We start from the raw sequence: 17,494 nt of genomic DNA on the forward strand, positions 1-17,494 counted from the left end.
TCCAGTCTAAGCTTGGTAGAAGTAAAGGCAGTTAGAGAGAGGCATCACTAAAATCTAATTGAGACTCACTCCCTTTCTTCCTTTTCCAATTTCACCAACAAAATCTTGACAAGAGTGAATGGAAGATACAAAATGGTAATAGTTGCGATAGGAAATTACATAGCAGAGGGTTGGCTGCGATTTACTAGATTATTTATTGTATATAATTAAATTTTATAATGAATACATACAAATAAATATTATATTTAAAGATAAAAATTATTTAATATTTATATAAATAAAAAATTTTAAACATACAAATTATACTTTTTGTAAATAATTTATATTATTATTTTTAGTTATTGATAATTTGTTTTAAAAATATTAAAATTTTAATTCATAAATAAATATAACAAACAAACAAAAATGAATTGATTAAATTAAAAGAATCTCTAAAAATATTTTCATTAAATAATAGTTTCTAAAAAAGGTTATCAATAACATAATTATTTGTATTTAATATATAAAATTAATTGATTTTGATATAATTTTAATTTGTTTTTCGTTTGAACCCTTCTTTTATATATATATATATATATATATATATATATATATAAAAGAAGGGTTCAAACGAAACCGATGTAACTTTTACTAAGTATTACATAACTCAATAACTTTATATTAAATGTGAATTTTGTAAATCCAACCGTTAGGTTGAAAATTCAAATTACTTTATATGTTTATATCAAATTTTGTTAAAATTGAACAACAACTTGAAGATAATCAAAGTATTCATATTTTAGTATATTTTAAAATGTATATATTATGTGAATTTTATTTTATAAGAATAAAGTATCAAATTATCTTGGATTAATATAAAATTTTGTATATATGATATAAGAGTAAAGAACTTTCAATCTAACGGTTGAATTTACAAAATTCACATTTAATATAAAATTATTAAACAATGTAATACTTAGTAAAAATTACACCGGTATCATTTGAACCCACCTATGTGTATATATATAGAAGTGTTAATTAGAAAAGGTTCCGAAGAGAGAATGAAATACATACAAATATATAAAGCGAAATTATCCAGGTCTATTAAAATTGCCTTTAAGAATGACACTAAATATTAAGATCTATAGGAACAATGAAAAAAAAAAGTAAATTATTTGCAAATCAAAAGAATAAAAATAAAATCTAGATTAAATATTTGTGAATTAAAGAATAATAAGGCAAGCAAAATTCATAAAAATAAATTATGGAGGTTAATAGCTTAGTCTGGAGTTTTTTTTTCTTTTCAAGTGTAATAGAAATTAAATTCTTTTAAATTTTAGCAGTTCATATGTGATTTTAGAATTTTAGCTGATTCTCTCTGCGATGCTCCACAATCAGAAAAGTTGGCAAGAACTGTAGACTGTAGTTGTTGGATAAAATAAAGACACAGATCATTTGATTTCAACTTGGTTAAATTATAACCTGAAGTGGTTTATGGATTCTAAAGGCATCAAAAAAAATGTGGAGACTACTCATACATGAATGCAAGAGAACAAGAAAAATATGAAAACACTTTCTCTTAAATTTATTAGCACCTTTATTCTTTCAATTCCTTTCACTTACAATAATCGAACACAATAAGAGCCTACCCAAAAATAAAAGGCCTTCTCGTGGGAATTTAGTCAAAATTTGCTGCAACGGCACAAACGTAAAAAAAAATGTTGATCGGGTTGATTTGATTTGTGTTGCAACGCAAACGGAACAGTAATGGACTTCCATGTCTTTGAAGACCAACCAAGTAAACATATGTACATGCAAGGAATGAATGAAATGGATCATAGTATAATAGAATAAAAATATCATCTTATTTTATATGGAATTAAAGTATTTCATTTCATTGTATGCAAAAGGACAAATGTATTTTTTTATACTTTTCTAATTTTAAATATTCTATCCTTAAGAAGTTTTTTTTTGTACAATCTTTTTTCTCTTGGTACAAGACTGACATTGTTGAAAAGCCCTTGAGAAGCATATAATTAGGGTAAATTTTGCAACAAAAAAGATCATCATTCCATAATGTAGATTTTTCATCCCATCGTGTGCATTCAAAATTCAGGATGAAGAAAATTGAGATTACACAAATGAATGGATCATAATTCATCTTCCATCATGTTTCATTCTTATTCTTACAAACTAAACAGTGAAACATTTTATCTTCCATTCCACTCTTTACAAGGAATCTAAACATTCCTTGGAATCAGAGAAACAATTAAAACCAGCTTTTAGGTATTGTAAGGGAAGGGAACACGAAAGCCAATAATTCTGAAAAGTTTTGTAATATATTATAAATGTATATCTCTATTACAATTTAACCTATAATTTCCTATAATTCCCAACTGATACAATAGCTACCTTTTGTAGCTTATAATTGCCAGTGTGTTTTACTCTTCACGTCAGTTTGATTCGTCTTATTTCTAAAGTTATTTTAAATAATTATATAAGGAGGAGCAATTACTTCCTTAATTTCCAAACATGCTATTAGAATGTTTCAGTTGGGGCAGGCACAAGCAGAACAGACAGATCAATAAGCAGTTTCAGTTACAGCTAACGATGCTGATTTTGATCTGCAATTCAGTAACTCTTTGATTATGCAAGAGATTGTTCACCTTGGCATGTTTGGGACCCGTTTGCAGCTCATACACTAAATATGACTAAACAAAATCAAGTAGCTTCCGAAAAGGCAGTTGAAATGTCTCTGTTGCATGTTCCATTCTAAACAGAATGTAAATACCAGCTTTCCTGGCATTTTTTCTCTGATACTGATATATTGAGCCGGGAGTTAGGTACAAGAGTACACAAACTTGGCAACCTTCTTTTTCCTATTGACGTTGACATGAATTTCACACATTTTGGTACGACAATTGGGATGACTAAACTAGTGGGAGTGCAAATAGCAGGATCATAATTCAAACCACGCCAGTCCTGCTAGGTTTTAGGGCATAGGCAGGCTTGATTCTCTGCTGCTTCTTTCCTTGTTTCTCAATGTAGACTCCACAAGTTTAACTTTCTTTGAATTTTCAGTATTTACAAGAGAAAGTTTTTCAAGTGATGATTTAAGCATGGATATCTGATTATCTCCAGCATAACTTTTCTTCCCTGGTATTTTCTGTTGTTGGTGATTAGCTTTTGCAGCTTTCAAGTGCCTTCTCAGCCTTGCACCTAGCGCATCAACAGAAGAATGCAAAGCATCCAACTCAACTTCCTTGAAGTTGTCTGGAAAAAAAAAAGGTGTGATTAATTGCTTTGAAAAGATTTTCACATCAGATAGATATCACAATAAATGATGCAGAACAGGCAATGGTGTATAGACTACAGGAAAAGAGAGGTACAGACTCCAAATGTCTAGATTCAGGAAGAGCTCTTGTGAAAAGCATAATTTTATTGAAAACCTTTAAATGCAAAACTTTGAGAAAAGGTATTCAAAATTTCATAAACATAAAAGTACTAAAAAGTAAGTGATCGAACATCCATTACCAAGCTCAGATTTAAACTGTCGCTCTGCTCTGGACAGTGGTTTTTTGTGAGCACAAGGTAAGTTCCTTAATCGTTGCAACCGCTCTTCCAAAGAGTTGTGCATTTGAACTGCACGATCTATCCTTTTCTGTAATATAGCTTCTCTTTCCTCAACTTTCAAAAGTTTCTGTTGTGCATCACCTAAACGAGAATGTTGGTCATTAATGATTTTCTTCAACTGAGGTGCATGATGCTTAAGCTCGAGGTACACCTGTTATGGCAAAATGCAATGAAAGAGAGCCAACAATTATTATCGTGTAAAACATAGCTCTATTTAATGAACTACCTCAATTCACATGATACGATACAATTTCTAATATATTCTAAAGGGATCTTCCCGTGCAAATATATTGCACAACTGATCATCAATAAACATTAACCTTCAGTTGAAATAATTTTTAATCAATTATTTAAGCGACATTCAGCCTTCTGTAGAAACATTAATGACTCTTGGTTGAAAGATTATTACTTCAGTTTAGACCAACATTGATCAGAGAATACAATTGAAAGAGCAAATAACAACAACTAGCAAAGCAGATAAGATAAATACACAAGGTCAAAATAAGGACTCAAGAGATCAACCAAAAATAAAAGGTTGGGACACTACGGTAGTCCTACCTTGTGCCCATATTCCACATAAGTTTCATGAAACAGCTTGAAATACTGATGTAATGTTGATCGGCCTTCAATTGAATCAGCTGCAACAGAACGCAAACTTGGAGAGGCCTGAGGAACAAGTACCTCCTTGGGTCCACTAAGTAGTTCTCTGCTGATTATTGTTGGTATATCTCTCTCTTTTGATTCTCCCTCCGATGGAATGGGTTTCTTCTCTGTATCAATGCTTACAGGAAGCAAGAGGTTCCAACTTTTCATCTCAAGCACAACACATTCTTGAGAAAGAGTAATAGCTACAATCCATGAATATCCAAATGAATCTGATAACGACACAAACCCACAAAGTGAAGGCTCTGAGGTGAATCCACTCTGGCAAGTATTTAGAACAGGGTGTACAGATGGTGTTTTCATTGTATCGTCCTTGCCATTTGTCTGACTTGTAAATGGAAGAAAATGCAAAACTATTGAGTCAATCCCTCCATCATGAAGGGAATATATTCTTTCTGGCATGAGCATATCAATGAATAATGAAATATTATAACCACTTTCTGCTCTCCGCGGCAGAGCCAAATCTACAATAGCCAATCTCAGCAAAGGGGGTGGACTACCCAACCAGGCATTGTGATCAAGCTTCCACAGACGACTGATTGCAATTGACTCACAAATCATAGCAAGGCCAAGAATTTGGTCATGGGAATCAACACGGAGACGAGGCGGACTGCCGACACTCCAGACAGGTTGGATCTCATCAGCTAGAGCATCTATCTGTAATTGCCCACCACTCCAGGCAGTCACCAAAATAGAGTCTTTGCTGACTAAATTGTAGAGAAAACTAACTGTGCGACCTTCACATTCTGCACTTCGACCAACTGAATCTTCATTCCCATCCTGACCTACTCTTCGCAGAGGTCCCTAGAAAATCAAGAACATAAAGAAGTAAAGTCATCATATAACACTGCAACTGATGGAACATTCTGTCAAAGGCATTTTTTCATCTATTGATAGTGCAGAATTCCAGATTTGAATGTGTATACCTGCAAGACAAGGGATGCATCAAATAAAGCATGTGCATGAGCTCTTAAAAAAGACAGGTTATCTCCTTCAGTTTCTTGGTTCTGTAACTCGGGAAATGTTGCTTCTAACCAGGAGATTGCCAGCTTTGAATTACTCGCCGCAACAGAGTTGGCTGATTGTATTCCAAATGTATGAACATCATTGTATATTTCTAACAAAGACTCACATTTGAAGAGACTGGGGATAAGCAGAGAAAACAGTCACAAAATTTAGAAATATCTATGGGTATGATATGAGCATTTTAAAGAAAATAAATGCATCTGGCATGAAACCAACTAACATTGCAAATGGCCATGACATCAATGTTGTAGAGCAATCTTCATCAAATATATGGGTGCATTTGAGTAAAAAGCCTAATTAAGCACATATTGAATAAGTGACTGCATCTAAGCAGTTATGTACAATAAGTTGCTTCTATAATCAAAGAGGAAAGGTTAAATTGTTCTCATATAAGCTGAAAACATCTTATGAGCATATCAGAAGTTATTTTCATAAGCTATCCAAAAAGATTTAAACAAGTACTTATGCCATAAGATAAGCCTAAATAAGTTTTTCCAAACAGTTCTGCAGTAAAAAATAAATAAATAAAATATGAGCCATAAAATACCTTCCAAATGGAACAACTGGACAAAGCACGTAGATAGCCCCATCACTGAACAAAATAAAAACCTGTTGAATAGAAAATAAATAAAATGTTTACAACTAATAAGTAATGCCAAGAGAGACTGAAAATGGACAAAGAAGAATATCCAAAAGTAGTTAAGCAAAATAACAGCACAACTTACACTAAACCTGTCCCATAAGTGGTCTCCCCCAAAAGAAAAATCAACCGGGCACACTGATGAGGCATTTCTAGATCTACCAAGCTCAACAGGCTGTAAATAATATTCTTGCTCTGGTTGCAAAGGAGCCACGGCCAGGTTGAAAAGCCTACAAAGATGAATTTGCAATATGAGGGGCATGTGACAACTTAACTTAATAAGTCACAGTTAAATAATGTCTCACCCATCTAAGAAAGAACTATAGACAAAGTAAAACTAAAGAGATCCCTATGAAATGTTGAGGTTAAAACAATTATTTTCGGTTAAGGAACATTTTATGCATGTGAAAACAATCCAATCAAAGACCAAGAAAATTAAATTAAAAATGTTCTGATAAAATTTAACTGATAGTTAGAAGAATAAAATAAGTAGCAGACAAACACAAAAAGTAATGGTTGGATGTAATTTTCACTTTCTTCATGGAGATAAATAATGGGAGCACTTATCAGCTAGGCTTTTTACCGTCTCATAGTATTGTAGATAACATTAAAAATACTTCAAATAATAGTGTAGGTAATTAGCTATGGAAATTTTGTCACATATTACAATATCAAACTGATATTAACTCCCTTGTAAAAGTGTAATCTCTCAAACTCAAGTTTTAAATTTCAGCATTGCTTCTGAAACTATTCCAGCGGCAAGATCTTTCCTGGTCTAGCATAAGCCAAGACGACTCATTGAATAGTCAACATTCATGCTTCATATGTCACACCATAGCCACATAGTAAACAACATCCTTCACTAATACATGTACAGATTAAAACTTACCGGAAAACAGAGTCAGAAGAAAGGATTCCCAAATGAGTATCACTGTAAGGGTGCCATAATGCTTGTAACACACGAATATCATTGCCACCAGTGTAATATGTCTGAGAACCAACGGTAATAGTCCTACAACAATATATCCAAAAAAAATAAGGTAAAAAAAAAGGCTCTGATGGTAAGGAGAAGTTCACAACTCCACCAACATCAAAATAATTACACTCGTTAAAATTTGGAGTATTGCTACATAGAGACCTTCACAATGTACACACCTAATTGACATTTTTCATTTCTGATGGTAAGGAGAAGTTCACAACTCCAATAACATCAAGATAATTACACTCATTCTAATCTAGAGTATTGCTACATTGACATTAGACACCTGCGTAGTGAACACACCTAATTGACATTTTTTAATTTCTTCCTCTCTATGTTCTTATCATGTCTTATCACCTACCATATCTAATCTACCTTTCTCTCTCATCTATCTCTATCTCTCTCTACGATTCTAGCAACAAATAGGTTCCGTTCCATGCATCATTTTCTTATAATTCATAACCATCTCCCTCTTCCTAATGCAATGCACCTCAAAATTAAACTAGAAGATCCGATAAAGATAACTTGAACACTATCTATTTTAATAAACCACGAAAATTGAAGAAACATCAAAACGTATTAGTGATTTGCGCTCGGAATGGTACCTGCAAATCAAGTTAACGTCCTTCTTAGAGGTGCGTCCGTAGAGGTACATAACACAGAGTCTCTCAGAGCCGAAAAGGAGTATCGCCGTTCCGTTCCTGTTGATGGAGATCTTGTGAACATCGAAATCGAGCACCGCGTCCGCTTGCAACACCTGTTTCAAATTCACAGAGCATCGGATTCGGTGTCCGCGAAAAGCTAAGCGCAGCAGAAGAGAGAGAAAGAAGGAGCGACCTTAGAAGGGGAAGAGGCGAGGACAGAAGAGGGATCGGGGTCGCCGAGGCGAAGAGAGAGGCGGTGGAGGCAGCGGGCGTTTGCGTCCCAGAAGTAGAGGCGCGAGGCTCCGTCCCAGGCGAGGAGGTTGCGGGGAACGGCGGTGGAGGCGGGGCGTGCGGTGGCGGTGAAGAGAGGGTGTTTGGGGAGTGGAAGCCATTCGAGTTCGTCTTTGGGAGAGCGGCTAGGGCTTGGTTCCGAGCTCGGGTCTAACGTGATTCTCATCCTTCTGCTTATTTCTTTCTTCCTTCGTTTTTCGCTTTCACCTTAGCTGCTTACCAACTTCAAACTTCAAACCCTCACTGCTTTTCTTTCCGTACGTAGTTCGTAGTCGTACTCTTCCCTTCATTTTGAAAAAATAAAAATTAATTAATATTATTTTTTCAAATTTGCTTTTTGTTCTTTTAAATTTAAAATTAATTTTGCAATTCTGTAAATTGAAAAAAAAATATATATATATATATATATATTATTTTACTTTCTTTGTTTAAATGTTGTTTGTAAATTGTCACTTAACTATTTTCAATATGGTAATACATAAGGTTTTCTTTTTATTAAGTACTTAGTGCGTGTTTGGTTTCACGTTTGAAACGTGAAAAATTACGTTTAACGTGGAAGCTACAATATATAACTTCACGTTAAACGTGATTTTTCACGTTTCAAAGGTGAAACCAAATACAGGCTTAGAATATTTATGGATATTTCTCAAAAATGTAAATTTTAAAAATAAATAATTTTAAACATATATGTATATTAAAATATTTATACTTTTAAAATAAATAATCATTACAAGTACTTATAAGTTTTACTTTATCAATCATCTTTACCTCATTATTAACTGGGGTACATATTTAACTATTCATTTAAAATTTATAGTAGATTTATCTACGAATATTCGCACAAACGGATTTTATTTTATTTTTTTCATCCTAAATATAAATATAGGTATGGTCCATTAACTATACCAATTGATTTAAATGAGCTTCAAAATTTAGGTCCGAGATAATATGGCCATCTGACTCAAATTTTAGCGTGAGTGAGCTGGTCTTTCTTTAAATTATATATATTATCAATGTATATTTTAATATTAATATTTTATGAATGTTGAGTTTTTTTTTTTAGCATTTATTTATTGTTACAGTTAATACACTTATTTATTTATATTTTATGTATTACATTTTACAATTTTATAGTATAAAATATATTCTATATTTTCTTATTTTAGTTTTTAGTGATTATAAAAAAGTTATTAACTTACGATAAGAAAAAGTTATTTGTTTTAATATTTTTAATTTTTGTATTTTAAAAAATGTTTGGCCCGTTTTACTCTCGACCTGCTAAGGAATGGGCTAGGTCAAGAGAATTTCAGCCCAATATCAAATTTGCAGCCCAACCTGATCTGTAAAAGTGTTTGCCTGTGATAGATCAGTTCGAATGGACTATACTGGCCCAAATTAATAGCTCTATGCAAAACTGACAAAAAGAAACCCAGGCCATTAGGAACAGAGAGAAAACACAATAAAATATCTAAAAACAAGTCATTTTCAGTTCATTTTAAAACATATATACAACAAAAGAAGCAGAAAAATGTATCCACAGAATTACAACTTTAACGTATGACGATATTCCAAGAATCTCTCACTTATCTTATTATATATTTTTACATTCCTCTTTTATATTACAACTTAAAAATATTCCAGTGTGTGAAAGAGAATCTTTGATAGGAATTTTATTTCTCCTATCTCCATTTATAAAACAAAAATATTGAAAAGTTTGAGCCGAGAGGTATAAATTTAAACTCAAGTCATAATTATTATAAATAAAATATTTACTAAGTGAGCTGAAAAGCCAATTTGAGATTCCCTTAAAAATTAGAGTTGGGGCCTTGGTGGGTTTTCATAGTTTTTTTGTGTATGAAGCTAACTTATGACTTTTCTGTATATTATATATCTCTAAGGATTTATTTTTTTTACCAGGACACCAAAGAGTGAATAGGTATCCACTTCAAATTTGAGATAAATAATATTGGACAATACATTAATATTAATCTCTTCAAGAAGCTTGTTCTGTAAACTTCTGTATCTTTTGTTTAATGATGTATTGAACTGGTCCTACTATTAGAAGAAAACAAGATACAGATTGTTGAAGTTGTCAAATTTATTCATGGGTAAAACATGTCTCTCATGTCAAAACGCAGTTAATCTGAGTGGAATTGTGCTCAAATTCTTAAGTAAGATCTAAAATTTTAGTTTTTTATCAGATAAAAAATGTGATTTAAAGAAAAATTTATTAAAAATTAAGAGTCAAATTTTTTCTAATAGAGGTAATTATTAATAAAATTGACAAATATTTCTCAACAATAATATAATAAGAAGGGAAAAAAAGAAAGTATAGCCAATCCAATGAATCTAGGTGTACCCTTAATATTTGGGCTGTCTTTAAATCAAATCCATACATTAGTCAACCAATTTCATGGCCGAGTAATTAGTCATAAAGCAACTTATCCCCAACCCAAAGCTTGTCCAGACCAATGAATTGAGGGCAAAGATGGTAGAAAAGGTGGGGTGGAAACAATCTTGCACTTTTGACGATAGAAAGTTACAATAAGGAGAAAATTATATATATATATTTTTTATAATATGCTAAGGAAAAAATATTCTCTCGTGTGCATATAAGAAATTTTCTGAAAAAAATTGTAAATAACAAGTTAGCCGGAGCAAAGAAAGTTTTTCTTTCTTTTTTTTTCTTTCGAGGGCTAGGCCTAACACAAAGATTAAAAATAATTTTCATAAATTAATATAATCAACTTAATCAATAGCTAAAATATGTAATTATTATGATAGGTTATTAATTAAGCCTGACAACATTTGTTGGACGCAAAATCACCAATACTTTATGATTTATTTTATTTCTTAACGGGGATTAAAATAGAAAAGGGGAAAAACGTGAAAAGTTAAAATTAAAGAAATAAATCCCAGACTTCAAGGAGAGTTAAGAGTAAATGGTAATGTTTTATTGTTATTTAAAAAGAAGAAGAAGAAGAAAATTGAAGAGCCTGTAAAAAGTTGGGCAAAATATTTTTTTAAACAGCCAAGCCACCATTTGCAAGTTAGGTAAACCTTGACATTTTATAAATTTTTATATTAAAAAATATCCTTTTTTATTATTATTGTCATTGTGAAATGTGAAGCCTTTAATATTTATTTTAGGACCATCATATTATGATTATTATACGTAATACGTAGCACAATTTCATTTCAAAATTTAATTCGAAAGCGTGGAATACGTGCACGAAAACGCCAACTTAAATAATCAAGATATAAATCCCATGAATGCTTAAACACCAAGTTAGTGCTAATTAATCAAGTACACATCTTAATAAGAATCCAGTACTATAACAATCCATTCACTTTTATATATACAAGAAGATATACACGAAACAATTGCAAAGCAAAAATATATAAGAATAACAAAACAAAAAAGTTATCATAAATGGCCAAAGATGAACCTCTATCGTACACAATAGTATACCTAAACACCATTCAACAACTTTATGTATCATGGTAGCCGTAGAGTGTAAACTATAAACCGATGTATCAAAGGTTAGAAAGTTAGGTGTCAAGGTTACTGGCATCCTTTGGATAAACCTGAAATAAGAGAAGAAAAAAGTAACAATTAGGTTTCTGGTTTCACAAAATCACTATTTATTTTTTAATTGAAAAAAAAAATAGTTCATTTTTCATACTTAAAAGATAAGTAATTACCGTAGCATCCCTTGACGCACGCAAGAACATTCATATTCATCATATATAATATGAATATTGCTGAAGCTGTTAGCTGAAAATCTATATATACGGTTAAATGATATGATTAATTTGCTTTAATAATCTTTTACGGCAGAGTGAGATCCATCGATCATTTGATTCTTTCTTCCTGAGGAATCTTGGGATACCTGGGATACCCATTTTTGCAAGCCGAAATCTGCGTAGATATCAAAAGAAGAACATGTTAATGCTTTGATCACTTTTTTTTTTTTTATTTGTTTCTTCGGATAAACATGTAACATCAAAATATGGTGTGTGTGTGAGAGAGAGAGAAAGAGAAAGAGGTAGACACGTGGAAATAAGTTGTTGGTGTCTTCTGACTAGGTGAGAGAAACCTATAATAATCAACTGTTGTTAATGGGCAACCTTCAACTTGCAAGGTGCCCAAATGGGTTGGCAATATTGAAGGCCGTGATCTTAGCCTAAAATTATTATTTCGCATCAAAATAAGTTAACTTATCTCAGCATACCGCACATGATCATATACATACCTAGATATTTGTAAATTATATATTATCTACTTTATTCATCAACTAAGGGCGGCACCAACATGAAAACTAGATTTCATCTCAATATATAATGTTTTGATTCGAGTTTTGTAAATAAAAATAAATATAATTAAAAATTCACTAAAAATATTAGTCAATTTTTTTTTAATAAATATATTGTACCAATAATATAGTCACTCAGAAAATCAACACTATTTCCTATTTTATATTATAAACGTTTTATATGTGAGAGACCGAGTCTTATTTTGATTAATAATAAGAAAATGAAAAGTTTCATCAATGTTACAATTTTTTATTGCGAAATTCAACGATTTGGAAGAATAATTTGCCCTTGCATGTTTTGATGAGGAGCCCAACTTCCCCATATGCCCAATTTCCAACCAACTCAACTAGGCTGTGTTTGAAAAAGTCAACAAACTATGTTGCTAAAGCTGAAAATATTGAAATAATATACAGAGCAATTTGAATTTTGCTTTCTAGCATTCAAGAGAAATTGTACCCAACCAAACTATTGACCTTCCAGAGAGCCATGAAAATCAAGCAACTATACTACTATTACTAATCACTAACCCCAATTAATAACGAAGTTTCCTTGTTCAACCCAAACGGTACTTACACGGGGCCCCATTCTCTCAAAAATTCCCATTACTTTCCCTCCGTGTCCCCTCCGCGTCACCAAAACAATAAAGTAAAACTAGAAACTAATTTGATCTTTCACTAAAAAGATACCAACTTCCAAAATTACGCTACTTTGCAAAATTATCTTGTTCCACTCACACGCAATTATTTTAATTAATTTCAAAAATTAATAATTAGCCTTTGGTGTATGTATGATTTGAGGGGAAGATACACTTACAGCTTCAATGTCAATTTTGTAGACCAAAAGCTTCCTCCTTTCCCTGCAACTTGTTCTGTAGGCCACGACAACATGCCCCACTGCCAACGTACAAGAACACACGAACAGAGTGGCTCCGACATACCCACTTCGATCGAAACCAGAAACACTGAAGATGTAAACGGCTTTGAACGACACGAACATCAGAGACAAAACGGAACACATCGTCGTGATCCCCAAATAAGGCCCTCGCGAAAGCCTTGGTCCATCACACAAACTATAAACACCTAAAAAAAAAATTAACAACCCATTTAATAATCTTCAAAAGGTTCCCCGAAAATCACAAAAAAATCACACCTTGTAAAGTGGGTGTAAACAAACAAAAAAATTGTTATTTTTTTTCATATAAATTGTTGGGTCACTAAGTGTGAATATGCACTTACAGAAGATGATGAAGGATCGAATTAAGGAGACGAGGGGTATGTCAATGAGGGAGTAACGAAAATCGTAGTTGTGGAAATGGGAAGCTAGATTTTCGAAGGAGAAGGAAGAAGGGGAGAGAGTGGAGAGAAGAGCAGAAGGAAGAAGTGCATCGGCAATAACAAGGAGAATTGGGGCTGAGAAGAGAAGAAGCGATATAACCATAGTGATCAAGAAGAACAAAGTCTTGAAGCCCCTCAATATCCTCTTGGATTTCTCTTCTTTTGAGGAAAAACCCATGTTGGATCCTATGATGATTTGCGGATTCTGGCTAGCTCGATCAAATATATGTGGTCTTGTTGCAAAAGAAAAACAAGTATTTGTTTTTGTGTTGTTGTGCTTACAAGGGGTACGAGGGAGGAGGCTTAAGATTAAGAGGGTGAAGAATTAGAGAGGAAGGTGCAGGCCAAGGTGCAGCAAATTTGACCGGACTTGTCTACTCTTTGAGTGATGACAAATGCTATTGGGACTTTATTCGGTCATATAAAGGAGCCACGACCCTTCACACTTTCTCTCTCCTAACCAACGGCAATACCTAAAACCTTATACCACAATTAACTATATCTGTCTTTCCATCTTATTTTATTATCAAAAATACTTAATTACAGTATCTATCAAATTCTATTAAATATTTCATTTGGTGTATATATTTTTTAAATAATAAAAAATAATATTAATAATTAATAATTATTATTATAGAGATAAAATTCAAATTCAAATACAACACCAATTCATCTATTAAATATTAATAATTTTTAAATATTTTTATTAAATAAAATATAAAAATAAAAAATATCTCAATCCCACTAATTATAATAATAATTGTTTTTATGCTAAAAATGTATATGTATTTAATTAAACAATATTTATTATTAAAAATTATTCTTTATTTATATTATCAATATAATATATATTGATATATTATTAAAAAATATAAATAAAATTTATAGACGTTAAATATATATTATTAATTTTATATTTAAAAATAATATTAAAATTATACGTGAGTTTATGTTAAATAAATTTATAGCAATATATATTATATTTATAATAATATTTCTATATGATACAATATGTAATGTTTTTATAGTATTTAATAAGAATTAAAACTGTATTTATATGATATGCATAAAATATGTGCATATATATATTACTGAAATTTATATTACCCTATATTATCAAATAGAAATTTTAATTTAATTGAGAAAAGAAATGTAATATTGTACTTATAAGTTTTCTTTTTTCCTTTTTTATTTGGTGAGGGCAATTCACTGTGTGGCTCTGGCAAGTGGCAACTGCCAAACGACCTTCTAGATCCTCGACACGTGTCCATCTGTTGCTGTTCTTAACCATGCTGGATGGGTTCATGTACGACGTCATCTCGTACGTAATGTGTTTCCGCTGGGGTGAGTCTTTTTAATTCTAGAGGGTTTTTTTTTTTTAAAGAAATATTATGTGTTGTTCCATTTTAAAGGATCAACTACAAAACCTTCCTTGTATGCGAGCCAGATAGTAAAAGGGGAAATGTAAATGCTTTTTCCATTTTGTTTATTTGGATGGATTTGAATGGTAAAAAGAAAGAAAGAAAAAAATAAATAAATGTCGCAAGAAATGTAACAAGAAAGAAAATGATATGGAAAATGAAAAAAAAATTATGTGTAAAAAACTTGGATACAATATTATTAGAGTTGTTATACAGTTGTCGTATTAGAATGTGGAGTTTCATTAAATGTCAATATGTATTATTAAAATAAAATTTTAATCTTAATTGAAAAATTATTCAAATAATATCTAAGTTTTATCTTTAATATAATTTACTCGTAGAAAAATTGAAATGTCACATGATATATATAATATAAATCAAACTAATTATGAGTTTGTTTAGATAATTTTCTTTAAAAATACTTCTAAAAAATCAAATATTTTTTAAATTAAATAAATAAATTTTTTAAAATTTATTTTTTTATCTTTTTAAATGTTATTTTTAACTTATACAATAATAATTTATTTCTTATTTTTTTTATCTATATCAAATTTATGCAAACAAATCTTATAATTTAGAGCAAGAATATATATATATATATATATATATATATATATATATATAATATTAGAGTTTATTAAATACGAGTTTAGAAACGTTTCTATACTGAAAAATACTCTTTAATCTTAATAAAAGAAAATTAAAAACACTTAAAACTTGTATATGATAATGTTCTGGGCAGCATTTTGTCGTCAAAAGATGATCTTGAAGCATTTGAATATGAGAAGACGTGATTTTTGTATTTGGGGTCAGAAGTCAGAACTGAGAAAGTGTGTGATTACTGATTACAATATTTCTGCTAATCAAGCGGGTATGGTGGAACCGAAAGATTGGTGGCATGTGATCACATGCTGTATTTTGTCTTTTCGAGTCATACTCATGCACTTTTTATTTTAAAAACATGAATACAATGAATTTTGTTTTGTTCTGTAGATGGGCACATATACAAAGTAGAAACTAAACTATTACTAACTGTAATGATGTGATAATATATCTATCTCTCTCTATATATATAATATTATTTGCGATTCATGCAGCCATAATTGAATATAATTCACCAGCATTTAGATCAATCATTTTAGCATGTATGTATTCTCGTCCTTCTTCGTTGGCATGGGATTCTCTTACTCCACAGACTTTTAATATATTTTGTTTTGTTTTTGTTAGAGTTATAAATTATGATTTGCAACAGACAACCGAATGTTGGATATATATATATAGGTGGCTTCAAATAACACCGGTGTAACTTTTACTAAGTGTTACATACTATATCAAAATTAATTTTTTGTGATAATTATATTATTATTTCGCGACCATATAAATGGTCATTATTTTTTTTACCAGCATTTAAATAAAGGCTGGTGTATTCAGTGTCGCTAATACTATTATCGGCATTTATATAAAATGTTAGTAAAGATCTATTAAATTGTCGAAAAAACTTATTTTTTTAGTGACAATTCTAGTAGTCATTTTAAAGGCTATTAAAAGTTATTTTTTTCAATTGTCTCCTTTACTTTAAATAATTTATTCTTATAATTTCTTTTTCTAAATTCATAACTTATATATTTTTTTTATCTCTACTCGATGTGGGATTTGTAAGATAAGGGTTGTCTTTTATTTATATATTTTTAATTTATTTTTTTAATTATCTTGTCTCTTAAGAAATGTGAGATTCATAAGATGAAAGTTGCTCTTTAATTGTTTTATAACGTTATTGAATTTGGTAATAATGGGTGATTTGATACCAATTTAGAATAGGGAATTAGGACTTAACCCTGTAAAATGAACCTGTAAGGTGATAGTTATTACTCACTTATATACTATTTAATTATCTTATCTCTAATCGATGTGGAACTTAATTTTTTTCTAATAAATAATTATCGCTAATAGTAAACTTTAGTGTAATATAAATACATTTTTAGTGACTATTATATATTAGCCATTAATATTTTTATATATGACGGCAATTAAATTATTGCCATTAAATAATTGTTGTTAATAACAAATTTTGTTGTAGTGACACCGCTCAATAACTTTATATTAAATGTGAATTTTGAAAATCCAACTATTAGATTGAAAGTTCATTACTCTTAGATCATATATATCAAATTTTATATTAATCTAAGATGATTTGATACTTCATTTTTATAAAATAAAATTGACGTAATATATTCATTTCAAAATATACTAAAATATGAACACTTTGATCACCTTCAAGTTGTTGTTCAATTCTAACAAAATTTGATATACACGTATAAAGTGATATGAACTTTCAATTTAACCACTACAAGAAAAATGTTAATTTCCGACAGAAATTTTTGATGGAAAAGGGAAAATTTCGGATAGATTTTGTTTTTTCCGACAGATTTAAATCCGTCGAAAAAAGTGGCGTCGGAAAAAAAATTCATCGAAAATAATTTAATCCGTCAAAAATTTTTGACGGAAATATCTATCAGAAAATTTCAACGGAATTGTCCGTCGGAAATTTTCGATGGATATTTCTGTCA

The 17,494-nt window shown here is 30.7% G+C and overlaps 2 protein-coding genes across 2 annotated transcripts; both read right to left on the reverse strand.

Moving 5' to 3' along the window:
- Positions 1 to 2,299: 2,299 nt before the first annotated feature.
- On the reverse strand, positions 2,300 to 8,112 carry MOS7 (nuclear pore complex protein-like protein). Its single transcript, XM_020356988.3, has 9 exons — positions 7,758 to 8,112; positions 7,526 to 7,677; positions 6,831 to 6,953; positions 6,027 to 6,171; positions 5,849 to 5,910; positions 5,202 to 5,418; positions 4,171 to 5,079; positions 3,514 to 3,763; positions 2,300 to 3,252 (listed from the first exon to the last, which is right to left on the reverse strand). The coding sequence occupies exons 1-9, from the start codon at positions 8,019 to 8,021 to the stop codon at positions 2,972 to 2,974; spliced, it is 2,403 nt and encodes an 800-aa protein (XP_020212577.2). The 5' UTR covers positions 8,022 to 8,112; the 3' UTR covers positions 2,300 to 2,971.
- A 3,059-nt stretch (positions 8,113 to 11,171) lies between these two features.
- On the reverse strand, positions 11,172 to 13,915 carry LOC109795916 (uncharacterized). The gene is made up of 4 exons (XM_020355514.3): positions 13,408 to 13,915; positions 12,986 to 13,251; positions 11,561 to 11,777; positions 11,172 to 11,443 (listed from the first exon to the last, which is right to left on the reverse strand). The coding sequence occupies exons 1-3, from the start codon at positions 13,682 to 13,684 to the stop codon at positions 11,712 to 11,714; spliced, it is 609 nt and encodes a 202-aa protein (XP_020211103.1). The 5' UTR covers positions 13,685 to 13,915; the 3' UTR covers positions 11,172 to 11,443; positions 11,561 to 11,711.
- Between the last annotated feature and the right edge of the window lie 3,579 nt (positions 13,916 to 17,494).

Source organism: Cajanus cajan, chromosome 3 (assembly GCF_000230855.2).
Source record: "Cajanus cajan strain Asha chromosome 3, NIPB_CcT2T_4, whole genome shotgun sequence".
Taxonomy (NCBI): Eukaryota; Viridiplantae; Streptophyta; class Magnoliopsida; order Fabales; family Fabaceae; genus Cajanus; species Cajanus cajan.